Below are 25,769 nucleotides of genomic sequence, written 5' to 3' on the forward strand. Positions count from 1 at the left end.
TTAATGTTTGCAGTAGGTGGGAGGGTATTTTTGTTGGTGCATGTTTTGATTGTTTACCTGTTGGCATGCATCTGTGTGTGTGTTGGTCCATGCATGTGTGTGTGTGTGTGTGTGTGTGTGTGTGTACCTGGGAGGTCTGGGCATGCTGCCCCCTACGTTAGATTCCCAGACAGTGAGAGTGCCAAACTCCTACGGCCGCGCTCCAGTGCTCAAACTGCCTTATTTGTGTCTGTGTGTGTGTGAGAGAGAGAGAGAGTCTGTGTGTTTATATGCAGTAGTCACAGGTCACAACCTCAGCTCGCTGTTTGAACTGGGATTAAGTGAGAGGGAGTGGAAGAGAGCTGGAAAAGAGATGAACACAAGCAACAACATGCTTGTCTTTACACTGATTTCTTTCTGTTCTGAAATGTTTTATTCATTTATCATATTTATTCCTTCAAAGATGTATATGAGTCAACTTTTAAAGGCTTTGAATATACCAGACTACTACAACTCACATAGAAAATATAAAATGTAAAAATAGAATAACAATAACATACTTTATAAATTAGCAAAGTGTGCAAGTTGCAATTTTGCTTATAAAATAAAAAAATTAACTGTAAATATCTGATCAAAAACATGCAAAAAAGTAGAAAAACTAAACTGTTATATACATAATATGGGGGAAAAAATCGATACAGCATAGTATCATGTTATTTTGGGTGGCAATAGTGTATCAATACACGGATGTCAAGTATCAATTTTATTATATAGACTATTAACCTCTTAATCCGATGGATTGGATCGGACGGCCGCTATTCTGTCTTTCAGAGGTTGTAGCGGGCTCACTCTTAAAGCTAGAGTGAAGATACTGGTATCATTCGAAACTAGAAAACTTAAGGAAATGACATGTTAGCATGTCGAGAAAAACCCTAAATAAGGCTTCAAATTATGCTCAATTTTGGCGAGGAAAAACTGGTATGGCCATTTTCGAAGGGGTCCCTTGACCTCTGACCTCAAGATATGTTAGTGAAAACTCTGAGATGAACAGAGTGAAAACTGTATCTCATTAGATAAAACAGATGTTGACAAACTGCAGAATTTGCAGTTGAAAAAAGGTAATAAATCACACTATATCGTATTGCAATACTCAGCATCACAAAATGTTTAAAATCACAATAAGATCGTATCTTGAAGTATCGTGATCATTTCGTATCATGGGGCCTCTGGTGATTCCCACCCGACAAATGAAATTTGATGGATTGATTGATGGATCATTTTAAGGGCGTTTGGGGTCTGGGGTTGGTGATCACCAGATGGCTTTGCAGTCACAGGGGATGTGGGGTATTGCTCATGGTCCTAGTGACTAAACCATATGAACAACCATCTTGAAAAGTCAACTTAAGCGACAGCTAGACCTCCCTGTCTTTTTATTTTTGTCCTAACTGACTGAGGGTTTGTCATTACTGGCACAAGACAAACAAACAAGAAGCCTCAGGTGCATAATATAATGTTAAATGACAATAATGTGGTTTCTGTCAAACAGCATACCTCTTTCAGTTTGTTCTGGTATCTTCTTTCTGCATCCAAATAAGACATCAGGCTGTTTTTGTTTATAGAGGCTTCCTCATGTTTGTGGCTTGAACCATGTTTTGTGCAGATGAGAGGAAAAATAATATGATTTAAATCTGAAAGCATCTTTTAAATCCCTTCTTAAAACTTTCTTTTATGGGAAAGCGTTTATGAATATTTGATATCTTGCTGTTTTTTATCGTCCCTCCTTGGCCATTTTATATATATTTTATCCTTTGGTATTGTTGTTTTTATGATCCCTCTGTTGTTTTTATTTTATTCTATCGTTGTTGTTTCTGTTTTTTATCTGCTGTTTTTTTTTCTGGAAAGCACTTTGTAACCTTGTTAAGAAAAGCGCTACATAAATAAAGCTTATTATTATATCTAAAAGAAAAACCTAGAGGTTAAGAGGCCCTCCGAACGCGGCAGCGTGTGGAATGCGAGACTCCACCTCTGTAGTGATTTACAACTTTCCGTCATGTTCACCACATGAATGTAATGAGAACATGGACTCTGCGTTTTTATGTGCACTTTTTTTCCTCCTGCATACCTCGCTGATATTTTATAGTCGCTCTCTCTCTCCCTCTCTCTGTCACATTGACTTTTCTCTTTAAATGCCCTCCCTTGTTCTTTTGCCTCCTGTCTATTGATATGTCTGTCTTTCTGTCTGGGCTGTGTTTGGCCTTGCCCGTCTCTGCCCCTGCAGGAAGTTGTTAGCAGGCTGATAGAAAGCAGGCTGAGGTCATTAGAAGTGAACACCTGCTCGGAGGAGTTACTCTTTAACTGCTCCTCACACACACTCACACTCACGGGCTGCTTGCACACACACATAAAGCACATATACACAGTGTTTGATGTAGCCGAAGCCACTCCCTTGCTCTTGCTCTCTGTTTTTTTTTTTCTGTTCACGGAAGAGGAGAGATGAATGAGCAAAAGGGGAGGTTAGAGATGAATGGATAGCTTCGAGGAGGAGTGTGCGTCCGGAGACGGGGCCGAGGCGGACGTGATGGAGCTGTGATCATTTGTGTGTGTCGTGCTGCAGGCAGGTCAAGCTAAGGTTCACATGTGAGAGGACTGTGGGCATGTTTGGATCAGAGTACAGCTAGGAGAGGATTGCAGTTCAAGCTTTTTCTGGCTTGGCAAAGTTGTTACTTCTTATGAATTTGCTGTGTATTGACTAGGGATGTAAGAAAACAATTGAGATAATATCTTCTGTGATACTGTATCAATTCTCAAAGACACTGTATTGATTTTTAATTAATAGTTTACATGCAAAGATTACCTCAGTCAATACTTTATTTCATTTGCGAAGAGATGCGCCCTCTCGGTGTATGTCTCCTCTCAAAGTAGTGCTATGATGTTGGATATTACAGGGACTGTGATAAATGCAGATCCCACTATTCTGATTGCATAAAAAGTATGTTTTTACTCAATTTTTATGCATATGGTGATGTGTTCTTTATACTAGGACTGTTTTCCTAAAATTAGATAAAAGAAATAGCAATATATCTGCTTGCTTACAGTATCGCAATACATTGAATCGTAACCCCTGTATCATGATACGTATCGTATCGCCAGAACCTTGCCAATACCCAGCCCTAGTATTGACAGCAAAATAGTATGTAAACCTACACATGTCTAACAGTAGGATAAGGTGTGTATGAGTTCAAGTTAGGGCTGTCAAACTTAACGCGATAATAAGGCATTAGCGTAAATTAACGCCATTAATTTCTTTAACGCAATACATTTTTCGGAGGTTGTTGCAGGCTCAGTTTTAAAGCTAGAGTGAAGATACAGGCATCACATGAAACTAGAAATGCTAAAATCTTGCGCTAAATTTTGGCAAGGACTGTCATGGCCATTTTCAAAGGGGTCTCTTGACCTCTGACCTCAAGATATGTGAATGAAAATGGGTTCTATGGGTACCCACGAGTCTCCCCTTTACAGACATGCCCACTTTATGATAATCACATGCAGTTTGGGGCAAGTCATAGTCAAGTCAGCACACTGACACACTGACAGCTGTTGTTGCCTGTTGGGCTTGAGTTTGCCATGTTATGATTTGAGCATATTTTTTAATACTAAATGCAGTACCTGTGAGGGTTTCTGGACAATATTTGTCACTGTTTTGTGTTGTTAATTGATTTCCAATAATAAATATATACATACATTTGCATAGAGCAGCATATTTGTCCACTCACATGTTGATAAGAGTATTAAATACTTGAAAAATCTCCCTTTAAGGTAGATTTTGAACAGATAAAAAATGGGCAATTAATCACGCTTAAATATTTTAATCGATTGACAGCCCTAATGCTTATCAAAGTGTATCTCTTGTTTACGCCCTGCTTCATTTTTCTATGTGGTAATAAAAGATGCGCTTTGAGACATGCACCACTTTGAGTTGTAATTTTGCAGTGATTAGATTACTGGCTCCTCCAATCACTGTGCAGTTAGCTGGCAAGCCCCCCACTGCCCCTAAACACCAGCGTCCCTCTGGCGTCCCATTCATTGCTGGGGTGGTGAGCTGCTCTATAGATCGTAGCCAAATTTGTGGTTGTGTGTTGATTTAATCTTTGAACATGAGTGTGTGTGTGCTGTTGCACGTAGTGTGGAGGGGACTTGGCAAAGGCTGCGGCACAAAGCCTCTGAGCCAAATACGACACGGCACACCCAGCTGTAGAGAGGGGTCCCAGGTGTGTGAGTGTGTTTGTGCATCAGCCCCAAAGCAGGCCTCGTGGTGTGACAGACGACTGCACACTCTGTTGCTTCTGAATGAGCCAGGTGACAAAACACACACACGCTCACAAAAGACGCTCCACACTACAAAAGCTATTCATCGCTATCAGTGATGAAATTGCTGTGATCATTTCAATTTTTCATACTGGGATCACCTCCAAGAACTGTGTGTAAACAATATTACCATAATTACTGCTAAAGGAGAGACACTAATGTGGTATTACCGTGCAATTTTAGTATGCGTAATCAATCATCTCTGCTTCCTTTCCTAGTTACCGCAGGATGACCCGCTCCAACAGCGTAACCACGGCGGTGCAGGCTGACCTCGACGACCCCTTAGACTCCCCGGAGCTGCCGCGTCACTGTGCCACCATGCCGCGCCAGCACTCTTCCACCTCCGTTGCCTCTTCTACCGTCAGCATCCAGGGCTCGGGGAACCACTACCACGCTTGTGCGGTCGACGACTACGGGGACGTGGGGTTCGACCCGTCGATCCTGCCCCCTCCTGACCCGTGGATGGACAGCGTGGCCGAGCCGGAGGTGGAGGCTCTCGAGGCCGTCGGACGATTGGTGTGCCCCCGCGACGGACGCTGGTTCCTCAAGTTGCTGCAGGCCGAGATGGAGCGTATGGAGGGCTGGTGTCGACAGATGGAGCAGGATGAGATGGAGAATGAGCTGCATGATGAGAGTGAGTTGAGTCATAGTGAGACTGTTGAACACTGATATTAGGTCTATTATTCATCCTCTCCTCTCCCTTCCTCTATTCTCCTCTCCTCTCCTCTCCTCTCCTCTCCTCTCCTCTCCTCTCCTCTCATGGTATTCGTGGCATTGGACCACAATAGCTGCTTGTTCCTGTCTCAGGCCCTCTGGCCTCCACAGACATACCGTGCATACTTATCAATAGTCCGCTGCTGGACTCAGCCACACATCTGTCCTTTAGACACACTGTATAATGAACTCTCACACCAACACAGTGAAGGGGTTTCTCTCAGCAGCGCTCCTCCAGGCAGCTATTATTTGATCTGGATGTAACACACACACACACACACTGCAGCAGAGCATGTCTGCATACGCACGTCGAATTACGCACATGCACACACCAGACTGAGCAAACGAGCCTCAGGCGGTCGGCGCTGCATTTATACCTGTCCTTGCTGCGCAGCTGATTTCATGTCTTACCGAAAATGTCATTGTTTATGCAGCCAGTGTGCTGTTATGGTTCCAGGCAAGATATTCTCTCACAGAACGTGCTGAACGGGGAGGCTGTCTCAAGGTTATGTTTTCCCAGATCCCACGTTACACATGTGCGCACACACACACACACACACATCCTGAAGGAGTTGAAAACATTGTCTCTGTAGTGCAGATTCATTACTCCCCCTCTCCCATTTTTTCTTCATGTAGACTAATGTATGCACTGACAGCTCCTCTCCATAGGGATGTGGGAGTCAATAGGACTGACATTGGAGTCAGGTTATGCAGCACAACCTTGTTTCAGCCTGGCATTGTGAGAGAAATATACTGTAATAGTACATAAATATCAAAATGCCGTATTTACAGCACATAAAAAATGTTTTATTTGCAGTTTTTTAGGACTAAATGCTTGATTTCTAAGCTTATTTTTGATACATGGCAGCAACTAAAACATGTTTATGTGCTGTAAATATGGCATTTTGATATTCATGTGCTATTTTTGGATTTGTAATTTCAGCGCATTTCAGTAAATATTTCACTTCCCCTAAATGGTTTCTGTTTCTGAGAGGCTCAGATAAAAGAGGCTTCTAGCGTATCCCTTTCTGTTGCATCACAAATGCACCCTCCCTGTTAGCGCTGCAACATGCCTGCAGTATGCGGCTCTGTGAGTAATTGCATTGTGAATTGTGCGTGTGTGTGTGTGTGTGTGCATGCATGTGCGTCCGTGTCTTTCTGCAGTCCTGGGGAAGATCCGCAGTGCAGTGGGGAGTGCCCAGCTGCTGATGTCCCAGAAGTTCCAGCAGTTCCGGGAGCTGTGTGAGGAGAATCTGGTATGTGTCACCTCATCCTCTGCATGCTTCCCCCTCCCTCCTCAACCCACCTCTCCCTCCTCCCCCCAACACTGACATCATCCTGCACAAATCATCCTGACAGGCCGGGCCAGCGCTCATTTACTATGCATCTAGTGTAGACGGTGCATCTGCACACCCTTACTGTCTTTCACATACAAAAGATAGAAGCTGTTTTGTGAAAACTACAGCCTGACAAACATGATTTATTTACATGCTGATACCTATATTTAAATATTTCTGTATTGAAGCAGCCTAAAGCTTTTTTGTGCATTTCCATTTGCATTTTCAAATATTATAACACAGGTTGCATAATTTACACATTATATAAAAATACTACCTGCCATTTTTCAAAGATAATTTCATTATCGACCCTAATTATTAATTATAAAGGAAAAAAATACAATGTGTGAACTGAAAAATGACAATATTTATAGTGTTTATGTAGCAGTGGAGCACATTGAATAAAGCTGCCTTCACATAAGACATTTGCTCTTCACTCACGCGCAGAGCCTCGCACAAGCAGCGGGTAAAATATGAGTAGCGATGCACTGATCCGACTTTTTCCGTCCCAATACTGATAGCGATCGGTTGATACCGAGTACCGATCGGATACCAGTGTTTAATTATTAAGCTGTATGCCTCGCTGTGTGGAAGTGACTGGGATCATTCTTTTATGTGTAAGTAAACATCAGGCTTGACTTGAACATTGCTTTCCTAACTTTGTGAAGCAAAATGTGACCAATAAATACATATATATACATTTATTTAATTGTTCTTTATTACTGAAACCACCTAGTCGGGCGGCGCCGCTCTCTCTATACGAAAACAACGACACAGCCAGCGCAGTGTGGGCGGCTTAAAAGACGAGTACTTGACAAACTGATATGTTTTAGTTTAACCACAGTGGATGTATGATTCAAAACAGTGTATTGAAGAAGTCAAAGATATATTCTGGATACAATCCCAGATAGTACTCCCACATATTTACAGTTCGGTGCCTCATTTATAAATACAATCTGTGGCATTCAAAATAGCTTGCGCCTCGATGTGCATTTGACTCACTTGTAAGCCAATTCTGTGATTCGTGCAGTTTCATCAGATAGCAGCGGCATCTTTCCAAAAATATGTGATAAGCATATAAACAATATGTGTTAGTATGTGTGTGTTTATGTGCAATGTTTGTGTATCAGAACCCAAATGCACATCCGCGGCCCATCTCCCAGGACCTGGCGGGTTTCTGGGACATGCTCCAGCTGTCTATCGAGAACATCAGCCTGAAGTTCGATGAACTCCATCAACTCAAAGCCAACAACTGGAATCCTCTGACCCCACCGGAAATTCAGGTGCAGACACACGTGGCAAAAATCATCTAATCTCAGTTTTGTTTTGGAATGCTTTACTAACCCGCATGCTATCTGCTGTCATTACTGTGTACTTTAAAAATGATTTACAGCTGAGCTTTGTTGTAGCATGCTGCACACTGTCACGTTGCCTGCCTGACGTCACCACTTGTGTTTGTGTTCTGTCTTGTTGTCGACAGTGAGCTGCTTTTGAGAAGCCACTCTACCTGCCATGCACCGTTGGGGCCTGTCCGTCTCCAATGGTCACTTTTACCTCACGCTATGGCCACCGCCGTGCTCTCTTACCCCACACAAAAAATGGCTGCCACTGTGAACCATAACCTCATTCAAAATTGCATGCTCTGACATTGTGCCGACAACAGCTACGCCGCTCTCTCTAACCCCTTACGCCAGCTGGCTGCAGTCGTGTTGCTCCTTACTGTGTTTTAGCTGCAGCTCGCCATGAGGACTCTCTGTCATTAAGACTTTGTCATTCCTGTCCAGGAGAGAAGGATGCCCCCTCCCGTGCCAAAGAAGCCCCTGAAGGGCCACCACCCTCCCCTGGCTAGGGACCGCTCGCTGGAGAGCTCCGAGCGCCAGCGCATGGAGGCTCGCAAGCGCCTGCTAGCTGCCAAACGTGCCGCGTCGGCTCGGCAGAGCTCCGCCACCGAGAGCGCAGACAGTATTGAGATCTATATCCCCGAGGCTCAGACCAGACTATGAGACCCACACATGCATGTACACATGCCCGATACACTGTCCCATACACTCTATAGCACTGAATGGTAACGTTAGGGTGCTAACATAACATCATCACATCTTTTACAGACTTCCCAGATCACTGTGGGGTCAGTCACAATGGATGAAGAACAAGAAATGTACATTTACAGCATTTATTTATATATTTATTTATCACCCCCTCCCCTTCCTCCCTCATTTCCTCCTCCCAGCTGTGATGTAGCAGTCCCTCCTCTTCTTGTACCTCCCTCACTGTCAGAGAAGTATCTTATGAATCCCTTTTTTTAAGTGGCCTAATATTACAAAGTAAGCCAGGTGTAGCACAGCAGTGATGCTTCACGTTATTATGTTTCAGGTGCTGAAAAGAAACAGGGAGGGAGCATGCATGTTCACGGGGAGTGTGTGTGTCTGTGCATATTATACAGCAGACACACACAATGAGTAGAGAGGCCAAGTCCCGCCTCTTCTGGTGGACCACCGTGGGACCTTATTTCGGAGAAAATATGAACCAGTAGTCAACGGCGAGAGACAAATATTTTTATGATCCCGTTTGAATTGCGCCATGAATCACACATATGATGTTTGCCAATTTAAAACATAATTTGAAAGTTAAGAAAGTCACAGTTTGTTAATGAAACTGTTGAAGTATAAGACTTTGAAAATGTGTAATTAGAAAGACTACACACCCAAAAGTCGCATAGTGATGTTTCTCTCTCTGAAGAGTAAGTGTTTCTTACTGGGATGTAGGCTACTCACAACGTGTGTGGTCGTTCGTTCTCTTCCCGGCTTATGAAAAGACCAGGAGTCACTAGATGAAACACATCAGGTAAGATAACGCTACATTTGTGCGTGGAACATAGCTAGTTAGCTAGCTAGTTAGTGTTGGTGAAGAGGGATGTAGTTCACTCAGAGGTTTCACACAAAACTAAATGATACTACGACAAACTGTGACGTTCTTAACTTACAAAATGATGTTTTAAATTGACATATGTGTGATTCGTGGCCCAATTCAAACGGGATCAAAACACATATTTGTCTGTCGCCGTTGACAACCGTTCATATTTTTTTCCAAAATAAGGTCCCATGGTAGTCCACCGGAAGGGGAGGGATTCGCCTCTCTATGGAGAGACCAGACCTGACCTATTGACTCATATTCTAGATTTATTATTTTATTTTATTTTTATATTTGTATAAAACCCCATGATAAAACTATGAGCTCTGAAGTTTTGGATTTGTATAATGATATAGTGAAAAGACCAGACAAGGGAACCATAGTGTCAGTTAGCGACACAATTCGCCCTCTGTCTGAAAATGGGTCTTTCCAGCAGCATTAAGAAAGGTCAAGAGGTCAGACTTTGCTCCTCCAGGTGAGGCAAAGTGAGCCGGGAGCAGGTTTTGTGCTTCTGAAAAATTCACTGAAAGAATCACTGTTTGCCACAAAACCTAAACTGTGCGCGTGTGAGGGAGAGAGAGAAAGAGCGTGTGGTACGATTCAGACCTTCATTTTCAAAAGTGCTTCCTATTTTTCTAGGTCTAATGGGGCCTAGCTGTAATTGAGGATTAAGGTAGCAGTATCAACAAACTGTAAACAAACCACCCATCTCGTCTCATTTTAAACTGAGCAGGACACGTTTGTATAAAGAACATCCAGTATAATGACATGACATGCATGCTGACACAAGCTAACTGATCTTTTTTGTCTTTTTTAATCCTTTCTCATGTTGCGTTCGGTGTTACAAACAGTGCTAAAATACTGATATTTGGTACAATACTGGTAGTTGTACTATATTTTATTATGTCATTTTTAGACAAGAGAGGTTTATTGACAGTATTGAGACTAAAGGACTGTAAAGGGACTATTTTCTCCTCACTGTGTGCGCACTATCTCTGCCTCCAAATGAAGCAATTATTTGAAGGTCATACAAAAAAAAAAGATCCAATTTGTAATATTTTGTATTCATGTTTAAGTTATTGATTAGGAGAACAATGACTGTTTATTGACATTGTGATTATTATTATGCACTGAGGCCCTTATACTGTGTTTATTTTTTATTTATGTTGATTCTTTAGCATGACAGGCACCTTTTTTTGTCTTTTCTGTTTCAGTGATCAGCCTTAATTTCTAATATGATAGTTGAGCACAACAGCAGTCTCAGGGGAAGAAGTGTGTGTGTGTGTGAGTGTGAATGACTTCATGTGGCTATATGTGACTCATGGCTTTGTCTCTTACTGTATATATATAACCCCGGTCACCAGGATAGGCCATGATCTTAAATAAGGGAATAATATCCACGCCATCTATTGAGCATCTCGGCCCTAATTATTACTTCAAGGTGTTTCTGTCAGCTGCTTGAATGTGGAGACAATCCTCAGCCAGTTTACCATCATATAATTGTTTTGATAACAGAATAGCAGGACGTTGGTGTGTAGTCCGATTCTCTGTCTTGATCTGACAAAGTTTTGTGCCATTGGATAACTATAGGTCAGGATATATTCCTGCTTTTTGTCCCTATTAAACCTGAAGTTTTCATTGAGAGACATTAGTGAAGGAACTGATGAAGTAACCGTACAGTATGAGTTGTATTTCCTTTAGCTGGTCGATGTGAAGTTTAGAGAGGAAGCATAAACAGTACAATAGTTCAAACTTAAAGGGTAACTTTGGTATTTTTCAACCTAGACCCTATTTTCTCATGTTTTTGTGACTAATGAGGACAACAATTTCTGAAACTGGTCCAGTATTGAGGCAGAACGCTGTAAACGGGCTGTAATGTATTTATTTGGGGCAACCTGGTCAATGTGCGTCCACTAAAAGTGCTTGTTTCTGCAACTGACAGGCTCAGATTGTTATTATAAGTGTCTGACAACATTACAGAAAGAACCCTACAGAGAAATAATATGCTGTTCTTACCTTTCGCTTTCTGTTTGTTATTGTGTCATGTGACTTGTTGCCGGAAGAGACAAAGGTGGAAAGGTTGGTGAGAGTTGGAGAGAGGAGTGTCGGGAAGAGTTTGTTGTGTTGGAGTACAGAGAGCATAGCTTAGTGGTATCTAAAAGATTTTCAATGTCATGGCCGAATATTTCGATGATTTCAACAATGTGGATGCCACGCACAGTTTCAGAACGAGACTTCTCTAGGGCAAGACACAATAAAATGCCCCTGTATTGCAACACATTAAAAAAAAGACGTTTCAATCATTCCTGTCCACCTCGTGCATGTCAAGACTGGAGGGTGGCAGACGTGTTTTTTACTCTACAGATACGCTCTCATTTTTAATCTGTGCAGCAGCTGTCTGCACAGCTCCATCTCAGCTGTGTTTCACATAGCTGCACCATGAACTGAAGCGTTTATTTACGCTTCAAGTCTATTTCTTTTTTGACAATACGTGTGTAAACGTGAGGTTGATGCCCAATAAGAAAGTAATATATTTATCCACATTTTGCAACATTCAAATTAAATCAAAGTGATCTGACATCCAGCTCGCTGCAGTTACATAGTGAACCGGAACTATTTTAACACTTCTCAACTGGTGGGCTGGCCCTCGCCGGGCGCATCATCCAGTGCGCCACAACAGACTCTAGGTATGCTTGGAAAGGCCGGACCCTGAGTTTTACAGCACCCCTCACCAGTACCCGGGGGTCGTGGAGTTCTTGCTGTGCATTGCACCCTCTCTTTCCCTGTGGGGAGGGACGGGATTCTGCGGGCGATGTTGGCACACCGTCTCGTTTACCATGCTTATGCTGTGTGGCTTTTTGACATCAGCATTCATAACCATACAGCCTATATGATTAAATTGTTTACTAGAGCACCCAAGTCCTTCATAGATCTAGCCTCGTAATTTTGCTCTCAAAGTGCACCAGATTGATGCATTTAACTTTACAATCTTAAAGCATGACCCCTGGAAACCTCTTAGAGGGTCTGAGGTCCGCCCACCACAGTCTCTCAAAATCCTGTGGGGACAACACTGTATTAGCCTACGTCATCCAAAGCTCGCCGTAAAATGTCGGTGCCAGTTTGCCCCAAGCGAAACTCATTTAGCGGCTACAGCGCCCTCCTCAATACTGGATCAGTTTCATAAATGGTTGTCTTTATTAGTCACTTAGACACAGAAACATGAGAAAATAGGGTCCAGGTTGAAGAATACCGAAGTTACCCTTTAATGCCATTTTATGTAGATGAAGCTCATTTTAGTATTTTTTTACTTTAAAACTTGTATTTGAACTGTCTGTCAAACGATTGACTTCTAATTTATACTTATTATATTAACATATCAATATAAAGCTCCTGGTATAGCAGGGAGTTAGAAACCAGAATGTTGGATAAAGCTCAAAAAGACCCTCCAGCAGATCTAAAGCTTGTGATGTAGTTATATTCAGAGATTCAATTAAACATTTGTACATAAATGAATGTGTCCCTATGTAAATGTAAACCCAATCAAATAACATATTAAGCAGATATACATTTTTGTAATTAATGTTATTACACTGTTGATGTTATGGCACGTGTATGAGCTCTTATCAGCATTAAAAAATTATATCATTGCCATCATTTTGTCGCATTCATTTCTTGTCCTTGTCTCCACATGTGTTTCCAATTGGAATATAATTAAACAGATTACAAGGCCAGCATGGTGTGTGTGCTTTTAGGGCATTCCCCTTCCGCAGGGGCGGGTCCCCATAATTAGACAGCACTTTCTGGCCTTGGCTGAGCCCCGACGCTCCTGTACATGCAGCTTCTGGTGATTCGTCATTCATGCATCAGTCATGCTGAGAGGAGGCATGCTGACCTCGGTGGCCAGAGTTCAGGAAAGGGGGTTGCGGAAATGGGTGTCGCCTTTGTATAAAGTCTAGCCCAGGGTCAGCCTACCTTTCAGATGGCCCACCATGGTGGGCTACAACTGCCCACTGTGTGCCTGGAGGTCTGTTTAAACCCTTATTAGTGATTACATCCAGCCTTCACCACAAGAGCTGTCACTTCTGACAGGAAACAGCTTGAGAAAAAAGTGGAAAACTCCACATTTGTTGATGACATATGGTGCAATGTTCCAGCCGCTGACTAGCCAATAAAAATAACCGCTTATTATAGCTTTGCTGATTAGTGAAGATGTTCTGATTGTTCAAAAACAAACAAAACAACCTCAAACGTTTCTATTCCCTTTCAAGAGAAGAAGATGTCATAAATGAAAGAGGGTGTCTGTCTCCACAAATATAGACAACAAATCCTATTGAGGCCGATGGAGAAGCTTTAGCGGGACCAGAAGGGAACAGCTGTCCTCCCAGCCTTGATCGAGCCAGCGTACTCGGTCGTAAGCTGACTTACATTGACTCTATTGAGATGCAGGCCCACATAAAGCCCCGCTGGCAAGAAACTGTTGACGTCTGCCGTTCGCTCGTGTTAATTTATGCAGGATTATGCTAATTGGCAGGAGCTGTTGTAAACCTCTCACACACAGGAATGTGTCTGATGGTAGCCTGTGGAAAGACATGAACGCTATACTATTCGTGTCCTCTGGCTCTCCTTTATATTTACAGAACATCCTGACTCAACACGCATCCTTAAAGGGATGAATCTCCATAAAGTTCAGCACAAGAATACAGCCTGTATGAATCCACAGGAGGCGGGAAACACCAAATGATAAACTCTGAGATGTAGAAAAACAAAACTTTATTTGAATCCCATGTGACCCCTATTTGCCACAAAACATTGCACAGTATGAAAAGAAATCACATCATTGGGCATCATGTCACATTAACTATACACATGGTCCTATTATACATGACTTTTTTTTTGGTGATTTCAAAAAAACGCTGTCTTTGTCAGGTTGTAAAAACAGCATCTGTAGTGTTGAATTTTCCAGTCCACTGGCCGTCGTTTTCGCTGAGTGATGAAGGGATGAAGGCTCCGACTAAGAACCTGCTACATTGGTCATCTGAAATATCCCTCGGTGGGAAAATAACGAGTAAAAAAAACAAACAAAAGCATAGGTTTTTTCTTTTAAAATAGCTAAAAGTAAAGTTACAAAATCAAAACTATACTCATGAAAACACATAACATTTACTACAGTAGTGAATAAGTTTGTCGTAGATGCTGAAAGTATGTTTAAGACACTGAGATGACCTTCCTCTGCCTTTAGTGTGCAAACAAACGAGGCAGACCAATCCTGAACTGATCTCTGAAATGTATAACAGTAAACGTGTGTGGACGCGACCCGGTCCGGTCTGTGAAGGAGAGGGCTGATTCTAACTCTAAAAATGATATACAGTATAATGGAAAGACATAAGACAGGCAGCATTTTCTCCGATAACATTTTTGGTCCCTGTGTGCAAATAAGATACACATGTAGATACATACGCATGTATGTGAAATGAATAAACAACGTACAGCCAAGGCACCTCGATACAGTTTCTCAATAAAAAAACGTCCTCATCAATTTGATTGGTATACCAAAAATAGAAATGATCAGGCTTTCGTGTGGGTTTGATCTCTGTTTTGCGTGCAGACAAGTCACTGAACTCAGAGGATAGTCGAGACACAAAGTTTCTTCTTCTTCTGTCACTTTTAGGAGACCAGCTGCTTGGCTTGCAGCTCCATCTCCGCGGCCCGTTTGAGGGCCACGTCCACCAGGAGCTGGAAGCCGCTGAAGTCTTGTGTGAGGTCTGGAGGGGTGGGGGGTGGGGTGTTGAAGAGCCCGCTGCGGGGGCTCAGGTTGCCCTCCATGCTGAGGATGGTGGTGGTGGCGGTGGCGGTGGAGGTGGTGGTGGGGAGCGGCCCTTCATCCTGGCACCTGAGCAGCGCCTGCATCTGCGCGGCCTGCAACAGCTCGGCCGCGATGTCGCAGTTCATCCCCGGCGCAGACGGGTGGGAGGCTGTCGGGCTGGGCTGCATCGCCGTGGTGACAGTGGTGTGACAGATGACAGAAGGGCGAGTAGGCACGAGCCCCGGGGAGGGGGACAAGGAGGTCGGAGAGGGTAGGGAGGGGGACGCCGCCTTCCTCAGGACGCCGGGTTCGAAGCTGGAGGGGTGGAGGACGCGCTTGTCGTAGCTCTCCTCCGTACCGGCCGTGCTGCTGTGCTTCGGGGACTGGGAGCTGTCGGAGAAGCTGTCGCCTGCTTTGCTACCTTTTCTGGATATGGTGAACTGGTTCGGGTCTTTGCCGTCTTTCCTCAGCATCTCTGGGAGAAGTCGCCGCCGTGCGTTAATGAACCAGTTGCACACCTGGAGAAGAAGACAACAAAAAGGAAGTCATGCTGTGAGAAAGCAGCATTACTCACTCATGTTCTGCCATGCAATTTAAAAAGAAAATCTGCTGGTACACTTATCACCCAGGTGCAGATTGCACCTGTGTTTTCAAATCAAAATAAAGGCTAAACACCACCAGAGGCTGTATATTTCACACCATGAGCATATTCTGCATCATTTCAGCACCAAAACCAGATTAAAGTATGAGAAGATAAACATTAACTTTCAACAAAAAACTCTAGTTTATGTTTGTAAAATGGTCTTCAATAAAAAAGTAATCTCCTTTGTGATAGCAGTAATCATGGCCATCTCTTCTCTTTTTCTCCTCAGGCTAGTCGTAACTGGCTCAGCAGCTCTAACCATGTAAATGACTCTGCATTGTTCCCAGACAGCTGGGATGGAAAGGGGCTGGAGGGAGGGAAATTCCTGTCCCAGTGCCTCCGCCAAGCCCACAGCAGCAGCTCACAGGGAGTGAGTTTACTCACGTTGTCTCAGACTTTTAATATTGCAACATCAAGCTGCTTTGGATGACCTTCAGTTCACAGTTTATGTGTCATGTTTTGTTTGCCATCTAGGCAGGAAATGATTCAGTCAGTGCATCCTTTTACTGTTTACTAGTGGTCGTTGTGCGTACCTGTAGTGTGGAAAGCTGAGTCTGCTTGGACAGGAGGGCTTTCTCCTGCTCAGAGGGGTACGCGTTGTAACGGTGCTCGTACAGCCAGTCCCTGAGGATCTGAACGGACTCCTTGGGCAGATTCCCCCGCCGTTTCCTCTTCCCGTTGCTCCCCGAGCTGGACGACAGATCCAGGGGGGCGTCCACGCTGTCCTCGTCATCCGTCTCGCTCCCCGACAGCATCATCAAACCTGTAGCAAAGCGAGGAGAGAAAAAAAGAAAGAGAGAGCGTGTGAGACAAAAGAATATCCTCTTTATGTCAGCCACCCCTGTTGTCAGCCGCCGTTCACCAAACACAAGCTGTCTGGGAGGCAGCTGATGTGTCAGAAGCAAGCTGTCAAGTTCAGCCATGTGATTCATATAAGGAGCGAGGGAGGGTGTGAGGAGGAGGAGGAGGAGGAGGGAGCGAGGGATGAAGGGGGGACATCACGTCACAAAGGCTGGTCTGATGCTGTGTCAGTTATAAAACCTGCCTCGACAAATACAAGCCAGGTCTATTGCACAGACTGAGCACACACCTTGCATGCTCGGATAAGTAGAGTACACTGGGGCTGACCACAAGAACAATCCCAGTATGAAAAGGGAGATTTGGTTTTAGAAGAAAGGCGGCAGTGTTTTTACCAGAGATTACAGAGCTGCTTTCTTATTTAATTTGGCTTTTTTAAGCACGTCTAATCAAAGTCAATCATGATCAAACAGGATTCAGGCCTTTGAATGGGGGGGAAATAAACCTGATTAGTCTGTTTTGAGTGTAGTTTTCAAAAACACTTTTTTTTTTTACTCATATATGATGTTTAGATCACTATTTACACATGATAACAACAGCTTCCTATGCAGGCAGACCAGACTCCATTAAGGAAATGCAGAATTAAGACTCAGAGGCTTTATAATCCACCACCATATGCAGTCTGCTCTGAGGCAAACTAGTGGGAAAGGAGCAAGAAAGTTCCCAAGTCTGAACGGCCAACAGGATGAGGTAATTACGTAGGCTGAGAGAGAGAGAGAGAGAGAGAGAGAGGAAGGGGGAGGGGAGACCTGTTGCAAATCAGCGTCTCCAGACTAAACAAAAGAAACCAGGGCTGCGTGCTTCTTTGTATGCAATTCAAAAGTTTCTACACGCAAAACAGTGAGTTCAACACAAACTTAACTCCCTCTGAAACATCACAGTTTAACAGGAAGGGTAGAAAATAGGTTTTAAAGTCGTTAAGACGCTGGTTTGGCGAGTTTAAAACAACTTGTAAGAGGTTTTCTATTGTGTGTGTGTGTGTGTGTGTGCGAGCTGCACCACGAGGTCCCTGAATGTAACAAGGCAACTTCCCACAATGAGGTCAGGATGAACATTAGCACACTTTTTTGGATTTAAATACATTTTAAAAAGGTGTTTTTTTTTGCAGTAGTGGATCCATAAAAAGATGCTACATATTGATTTTTTTTAAAGCGTGTAAAAAAAAAATGCAACTCTTGCACTCAACAATAGTAGCCAAACTTTAACTTTTAGAATTTTTTTTTTTTCAAACTTCGACACAAATGTAGTAAATTAGTTTTCATACTAAAAAAAAAAACAAGCTTATTTAAATCAGTTTTCCTTCTTATGTGAGGCTCTAAAGTTCCACAGCGACAAGAAAAACAACACATGGCAGAAAACATGGTGTGTTATTGTGTCAAAACATTGAATAAAACATATTTCTATATAAAGAAATGAGCTATATGGACTTCTGACATCGCGCCAGCACATGGCACAAAAAAGCCCCCTGTCATGTCTGGAGAGGAAACAATAGACTGCATGGTTTGCATATGAGGGGAAATCGCAATGTTAATCGTTTAGTGTGCTGCTTATCGTTATGTAAACTCATTTTGACTTGATTTATGTCAAACCTTACCTTTTTTCGTCTTCATATCCGTGCGTAAAATGCCCACTTTTTCTCCCTCGTCAAAGCGCAGCAGAGAGAAACAGTCTTTGTGTTATTAGTGCAGTTCCTCCAGATATCCCCAGCAGCGTGTATATCCGAAAACCCTTATTCATCCAAACGCCGTTTTAAAACCAGCTTGTTTTTCTTCTTGTCCTGACGTTAAGGGGGTTACCTGAGATCTCTGTCTGCGTCCCTTCTGCTCAAAGCCCTTTTTCTCATTGACTGTGTGTTTGATCCTGAAACTGGGTGACAGCTATCTTTGACAGCTGCGTGACTCAACGCACAGAGATCCTCCCACCAAGGGGCAGAGAGGAAAAAAAAAAAAGCTCTGACATCAGCATGGCTTGTTCCACTGACATGGATACAGTCTCTCTCTATAAAGCTATTACTGCTGCAGACAAAGAAAAATCACCAACACCTTGTGTATTAAATTATGAGCTGCAGAGAGGCGTTGGTTTAGTCAGAATGACAACAACAACAACAACAACAACAGGCTGCTGGTTGGAGGATGTAGAAGGAGCACTGCGGAACCTCGTGGTAACATCTCACTAAAATAACAACACCGATGAGAAATCACAACATTATTGGTGCAAGGTGTGCATTTTTTTTGCACATTGTGAATTGTGGTGTGTCTACGAGTTATTCGGCAAATAACTTTTAGTGGCTTTGTGGTTTTATTTCCTTTTGGTATCACTTCAATTTTGCACAAATATGGTGCAGAATTAAAGTGCACAACAGGATGGAGAGCACTGCGGAACCTCGTGGTAACATCTCACTAAAATAACAACATTGATGAAAAATCACAACATTATTGCTATACACTGTATATTTTTTTTGCACAATCTGACTTGTGGTGTGTCTATGAGTTATTCGGCAATATTTTTAGTGACTTTTTGGTTTTATTTCCTTTGAAATCACTTCAATTTTGCACAACACCGTGCAGAATTAAGTGGCGTTTAATTGCTTTAATGTGTGAGCTTAAAATCCATATCTATTAGGAGACCCATATTATATTTTGTAATACCAGCTGTGTTTATACTAATGCATTTTTCCCTCCAATGTTGACACTGTTGTATCCCTGAAGGCACTGAATCACGTTTTTCCTGTGTTATGGTGTCATTTCCTTTAAAAAAATATATATTATCTAAAAGATTGTCGCTGTTATTTCAGAGAACATTAGTTAAACAGTATAATATATATTGGTGTAATAGGGGGAGATGTTTTTTTAGCCATCCGGCTGTATTTTAGTGCACCAGTTCAGGTTACTAAAGACAACAACAGTATAACAGCGAAGGAAACGATCAATGCGCCCATTTGTATGCGGTGCACAACCTTGCGACAGCTGCTGTAGCATCGCCTCTTTTGCATGCATTTGTTCCAGACAGGCGTTCATTTTCTCTCCAGCGTGTAGATCAATGTCGCCTCCGTGTGTGTGTTTGTGGTGCTGCACTTGAACGCAACATCGCTTAACAAATATAAGGTGCTCTGACTCCCTCTGGTGGTGACTGTAGGATACTGCTATGTGCGACTCAACAGGACGTTTGGTACAAAGTAGAGCTAGTTTGAAAAAACAAAATACTAATAAGCATATAGGGAATTATTTTTCACAGCATTAGGGAAAATTACTCCACAAGGGAAATTGTGTGGAGCTCCCATTTCTCTAATATTAATTTAATTTAATTTAATTTAATTTAATTTAATTTATTTTATTTATTTTATTTATTTTATTTATTTATTTTATTTATTTTATTTATTTTATTTATTTTATTTATTTTATTTATTTTAATTTAATTTAATGCACATCAGTATAAAATACAGGATGTAAACATGCAGGAATTAGCAAGAATGCTAATTTTCATCCTCGATCCCTAGGCAGGTAACAATATTCATTTGGAAACAACATGGCTTATACTTTATAAATTTGTACAAAACTGTACACAGGCCTAATATTTATCCTACTAACACATTTGTCTCAACATTTGTGGTTCTCGAATAATAAATGTGAATGTTGTAAAAATGAAGAAGAACCAACCAAACATCTATTTTATGAATGTTGGCACACTTGAAGACTATTTTGACACTCAAACTAATCATTCAATTAAATTGGAAGCAAAATATGTAATATTATACTCTGAAAGTAAAAACCAGAAAATTTGGCAGACTGTCAATTTATTAATTTTATTGGGGAAATTTCACATCTATAAACCTGAATTCTCGAGGTCTCGCCCATCATTTGAACTCTTCAAGATTGAATTTAGAAAGTGAGTCTATCCAAATAATAAACAATAAGCAATGTGTACTTATTTTGCTACAGGTTTTTTTTGAGAAATGTGATTTATTGCCTACCTTCTATGTTAAGCTCTTATTTATATAATTTTTATTACTGTCTTTTTTCTTTTCTCTCTTTTTTTTAATTATATAATTTTTTATCTTTTAAAGCTTCTTATAATGACCTGCCTGTTTTGATATCCATATCTCAGCATGATGATTGTATAATTGTCATCACCATAATGCCCATGTTTTAATATTTCATATGTTTGACAAAATCATTAGAAATTAAAATAGCCAGCCCACCATAGGCAGACTTATTTAATCATGTATATTAGTTCAGGATTTTTAAGTTTACATTACAGCTGCGGTTGTAACTGACTCCACTGAGGTAATATCTATATTAAGCACCATACACAATCAGTGTGACTCTGTCTCAACCGGACATGAAACTGTCAATGTGTTAAAAATAGAGATATGAGCAGCCACCTGTAAGTCAATATCAGCCAGTTCCGATATTATATACTGTGTAAGACACCCTACAATCTTATTATTAATAATAATAATAATAATAATAATAATAATAATAATAATAATAATGATAATGGTTATAATCATCCACTGTAAAAAAGAAAAAAAGAAAAAAATTAAAATGCTAAATAATTTTAGCATTTATTAATAGTAGGCCTACATTTTTCATTATAATATTTGGCAGGCCTCTTGAAATAGGCCTACTGGTAGTAAATGATTTATTTCATAATTTAAAAAAAATAAATAACTGAAATTAAACACAAGCAGTTTGAGTCTGTTTCAACCAGACAAGCTGAAACAGTCAATGTGTTAAAAATAGAGACATGAGCAGGTCAACCTCCTGTTGGCAACTGTAAGTCAATATCAGCCATCTGAATAATAATAATAATTATAATAATAATTAGCATAATAATCCACTAAGAACATGTTTTATTTGTCAGGCCTCTTGAAATACTGGAAGCAAATGATTTATTTCACTTTCACAAAAAATTTAAATAGTGACTGAAATTCAATAAGTTCAATTAAACTTTTTTTCTCTCGATGCTGTGAGCTTTAGTTTGGTTATTTTTTAAAAGTAATAATAATAAATATTATTATTATTAGAACAATAATAATTATTTTATTATTTACACTACTCTATACAGGATAAATAGGTCAAGGAGAAAGAAGTGTTTTATTATTTTCTTGTCAGAAAAAAAAGAACATTTGCCTACTGTCATACACACTATCACTCAGATTATTGGCCTGTGACACATGAAATGCTTTACATCATTGGAGTGGTCAAACACTGACGCACTGCTTCAGTCTCAACTTGTAAAAGTTGAGAGCTGCGTCGAGCCGCATACCAACAGCATGAATGACACCGGATATTAGGCTGTGTTGCCTTCAAAATAAAGTTGGCACTTCATTCCAGCAGCAGTCATCTATGTTGCCTTTTATTTATGAGCCTACATCGTCGTTTTGCTATTAGTTATATTATGTATTTATATATATGTATGTATGTATGTATATATATATATATATATATATATACATATATAGAGTTTATATCGGTTTATTATTTCTTCGTAATATTACGACTTTTTCCACGTAATATGACTATTCTCGTAATATTACGACTTTTTTCTTGTAAACTTACAACTTTATTCTCGTAAAGTTACGACTTTATTCTTGTAATATCACAACTTTTTTTCTCGTTAACTTCTGACTTTTTTCTCGTCATATTATGACTTTATTCTCGTAATATTACAACTTTTTTCTTGTAAACTTACAACTTTTTTCTCGTAAACATGACTTTATTCTCGTAATATTACAACTTTTTTCTCGTAAACATGACTTTATTCTCGTAAATTTATGACTTTATTCTCGTAATATTACAACTTTTTTCTCGTAAACTTTGACTTTTTTCTCGTAAACTTCTGACTTTTTTTCTCGTAAACTTCTGACTTTTTTCTCATCATGACTTTTTTCTCGCAATATTACGACTTTTTTCTTGTAAACTTACAACTTTTTTCTCATAAACTTATGACTTTATTCTCGTAAAGTTACGACTTTATTCTCGTAATATTACGACTTTTTTTCTCGTTAACTTATGATTTTTTTCTCGTAATATTATGACTTTTTTCTCGTAAACTTCTGACTTTTTTTCTCGTCATATTATGTCTTTATTCTCGTAATATTACAACTTTTTTCTCGCAATATTATGACTTTTTTCTTGTAAACTTATGACTTTATTCTCGTAATATAACGACTTTTTTTCTCGTTAACTTATGACCTTTTTCTCGTAATATTATGACTTTTTTCTTGTAAACTTACAACTTTTTTCTTGTAAAGTTATGACTTTATTCTCGTAAACTTATGACTTTATTCTCGTAATATTACAACTTTTTTCTCGTAAACTTCTGACTTTTTTCTCGTAATATGACTTTTTTCTCGTAAACTTCTGACTTTTTTTCTCGTAAACTTCTGACTTTTTTCTCATCATATGACTTTTTTCTCGCAATATTACGACTTTTTTCTTGTAAACTTACAACTTTTTTCTCATAAACTTATGATTTTATTCTCGTAAAGTTACGACTTTATTCTCGTAATATTACGACTTTTTTTCTCGTTAACTTATGACCTTTTTCTCGTAATATTATGACTTTTTTCTCGTAAACTTCGGACTTTTTTCTCATTATATTATGACTCCATTCTTGTAATCTCAGATGTTTTTTCCCCTCAATGTGGCCCTAATACTCCGTAGTACATTTGCTCTTTGGCCCTGACTGCATTAGACTTATATACTATATACGTAGACTATAAACTGTGTTACCTTCATCACAATGCTCAAATGTTTTGCAGCTCCAGACAGATTTTTTTATTTTTTTATTTGGCTCTTTTGATAGTCAAGGTTGCTGAACCATGGCCTCAATGCAATGTTTTATTTTGAAAGCATTTAAAGCGAAGCCTTATGGGTGTCATCATATCTGACTTGACACTGTTATAAAGCAGAGTGTCCTGTTACAGTTTGAAGGCTAAAATTAGGGAGGCACCCCAACGGCAAATGACGCAAGAAGTCTAAAGCGTCCCGTCTACTCGTCTCTCTGTGTGTCAATGGTATCAGGACTCAGGACCATGGAAACCTTCCCTACAACTTCACTGTTGTTGATGACATGCAGGGTATTTTTAGTCGTTGTTGTCATCTCTCCAGTAACAGCAGCCAGGCGTTCAGTATAAAGGCTCTCCTTCAAAATGCAGCTGTACAACAGTGTGCTGACACACTACCCGAGGTCGTCTCGCAAAGTTACAATAACTGTATTGAGCGGATCTGAGCGTTCCTCTGGTGCGCCTAAAGCAGGATTTACGCACCAACAAGCAGCAGGCGCAACTCCTCCAGCGACCAACGGGGATCCGGTGAGAGAGGCTGCTCCTTCTTCTTCTTCTTCTTCTTCCGCAAACATGCCTGCCTTTTCGTGTTACGAAGCTACATCCAGGAGGCCAGTTTACTTCACATCCACTGCTGAGATATTAATCCGCAGGCCTGATGGAGTGGAGAGGTCTGTGCCTGTCCATATCATGAGGAAGGACAAGACTAAACCTCCATCTCCTGAGGATGTGGAAAGTATCCTCTGTGATGATGAGATTGTGGACTTGATAGATCATCTAAGAAATGGCACAGATGAGCTGTTTTCTGATTGCCCACAGCTTGTTGGAAATCACCGTTTCAACAGTAACAACAGCAACAAGAGGGTGGTTGGACATTCAAGTGAGGATGAAGCAGTTTCCCCACTCAGAAGCAATGGATGGGACTCATTGCATGAAGGGGAGCTGGTTCCTTCCAGAGCAGATCAGCTTGAAGTAGACCTCAAAAAGGAAGATTTTAGTGGCACATCTGCTCCAGCATCAGATGAGAGAAGGGCCTTTGAGCTCAGCGTCCTGCAGGAGTCCCCCCAACAGAGGTGCCAAGAGAGAGAAGAGGTCAACAATAAGGTCACCCGCTACCTGGCTGAGGTAGAGAAACAGAACAAGTACCTCCAGGAGAGGCACAAATACAGGTACCACATCATTCCAGATGGCAACTGTCTGTACAGAGCTGTGTGCAAAGCCACGTACGGGGACCAGGCAAGACATGGGGAGCTGAGGGAGCAGACGGTGCACCACATCGCCGACCACCTGGAGGAGTTCAACCCCATCATCGAAGGGGACGTGGGAGAGTTCCTGATCAATGCGGCCCAGGATGGTGCCTGGGCCGGCTACCCGGAGCTTCTCGCCATGAGCCAGATGCTGAACGTCAACATCCACCTGACGACAGGGGGGAGCCTGGAGAGCCCCACCGTGTCCACCATGGTGCACTATCTCGGGGACGAGGACGCCTCCAAAGCGGCAATGTGGCTGAGTTGGCTGAGCAACGGCCACTACGACGTCCTCCTGGACAAGTGTCTCCCCAACCCGGAGCACGAAGACTGGTGCAGACACTCACAGATGCAGAGGAAGCGAGACGAGGAACTGGCAAAGTCCATGGCTGCATCTTTATCCAAAATGTACATTGAGCAAAATGGATCTGCGTGAAAAGAGCTACTGAAACAAGTAGACCACTGATGGTTTCTATACATGCTTGAAATTATTTTTTTTATAAGATTTATATCATGAGAGAAAGGAAGTGCAGTGCACATACTTTGGGTTTTTCTATATGCCAAATTAGTGGCAGTGGTTTGTGAAAGTGTTTGAAAGTGTTTTGATAGTTTGGGTTATGTTGACATGATTGTTACTGTACATGGAAGTGCTTTTGAGTATTTATTTGCCTTTTACTGGCAGACCTGATGTTTTTCTATAATGTCTGTGCTTTGTAGGCCAATTACAGAGAAACTTGCCATCTGTCGCTAGAGCTACTGTTTAATAGCTGTACTCTCTTTTGCACAAATCAGACAAGTCCAGAGAGTTTGTGTCTGTCTGTGAGAACAGTTCTTTTTTCTATTATTCCAGTTCTGTTTAGGCTTTTGACAGAATATTTCAAAATAAAGTTTTGAAGAAAACCTGATTTGCAGTGATTTAATGTTTTATTTTCATGCTTCATTATCTGTCTTTTGTGCACATTTTCCACAGAAATTATTATCCTGTAGTATTAGGGTGCAGAATTGTGAGTTCCTGTAAAGGGATCCATGTATTAAATAGCATCTAGACATGCTAGATGAAGTGATGTGTGCAGTTGGTCATCCTCGACCCCGGTTGTCCCTAAAGTGAAAAGTGATGTTTGGT

At 41.1% G+C, this 25,769-nt stretch overlaps 3 protein-coding genes across 7 annotated transcripts in view; 2 read left to right on the forward strand and 1 right to left on the reverse strand.

The window, feature by feature from the left end:
* The window catches only part of dlgap1b (discs, large (Drosophila) homolog-associated protein 1b), a 108,549-nt gene extending 97,600 nt beyond the window's left edge, over positions 1-10,949 (forward strand). For 4 of the 5 annotated variants that reach the window (XM_037757390.1, XM_037757393.1, XM_037757392.1 and 1 more), the window contains exons 9-12: positions 4,563-4,978; positions 6,223-6,314; positions 7,526-7,678; positions 8,180-10,949. In XM_037757390.1, coding sequence (XP_037613318.1) covers positions 4,563-4,978; positions 6,223-6,314; positions 7,526-7,678; positions 8,180-8,398 — 880 coding nt within the window. In that variant the 3' untranslated portion in view covers positions 8,399-10,949. The other variant, XM_037757394.1, reaches the window with a different exon arrangement.
* Positions 10,950-14,058: 3,109 nt separating this feature from the next.
* tgif1 (TGFB-induced factor homeobox 1) lies at positions 14,059-18,541 on the reverse strand. The gene is made up of 3 exons (XM_037757418.1): positions 18,204-18,541; positions 16,285-16,514; positions 14,059-15,626 (listed from the first exon to the last, which is right to left on the reverse strand). Exons 1-3 carry the CDS (start codon positions 18,217-18,219, stop codon positions 14,970-14,972), a joined length of 903 nt encoding a protein of 300 aa, XP_037613346.1. The 5' UTR covers positions 18,220-18,541; the 3' UTR covers positions 14,059-14,969.
* A 4,926-nt stretch (positions 18,542-23,467) lies between these two features.
* LOC119480801 (OTU domain-containing protein 1) lies at positions 23,468-25,551 on the forward strand. Its single transcript, XM_037757405.1, has one exon. The coding sequence runs from the start codon at positions 23,766-23,768 to the stop codon at positions 25,080-25,082; it is 1,317 nt and encodes a 438-aa protein (XP_037613333.1). The 5' UTR covers positions 23,468-23,765; the 3' UTR covers positions 25,083-25,551.
* Positions 25,552-25,769: the final 218 nt, after the last annotated feature.

This window comes from Sebastes umbrosus, chromosome 21 (assembly GCF_015220745.1).
Source record: "Sebastes umbrosus isolate fSebUmb1 chromosome 21, fSebUmb1.pri, whole genome shotgun sequence".
Lineage (NCBI taxonomy): Eukaryota > Metazoa > Chordata > Actinopteri > Perciformes > Sebastidae > Sebastes > Sebastes umbrosus.

Bases quoted from the DNA above. Each gene is read 5' to 3' on its own strand.
- tgif1 (XM_037757418.1), bottom strand. The intron at 15,627-16,284 runs GTACGCACAACG...CTTCTTCTCCAG, and splicing joins CTCAGCTTTCCACACTACAG to GTGTGCAACTGGTTCATTAA.
- LOC119480801 (XM_037757405.1), top strand. From the start codon at position 23,766: ATGCAGCTGTACAACAGTGTGCTGACACACTACCCGAGGTCGTCTCGC.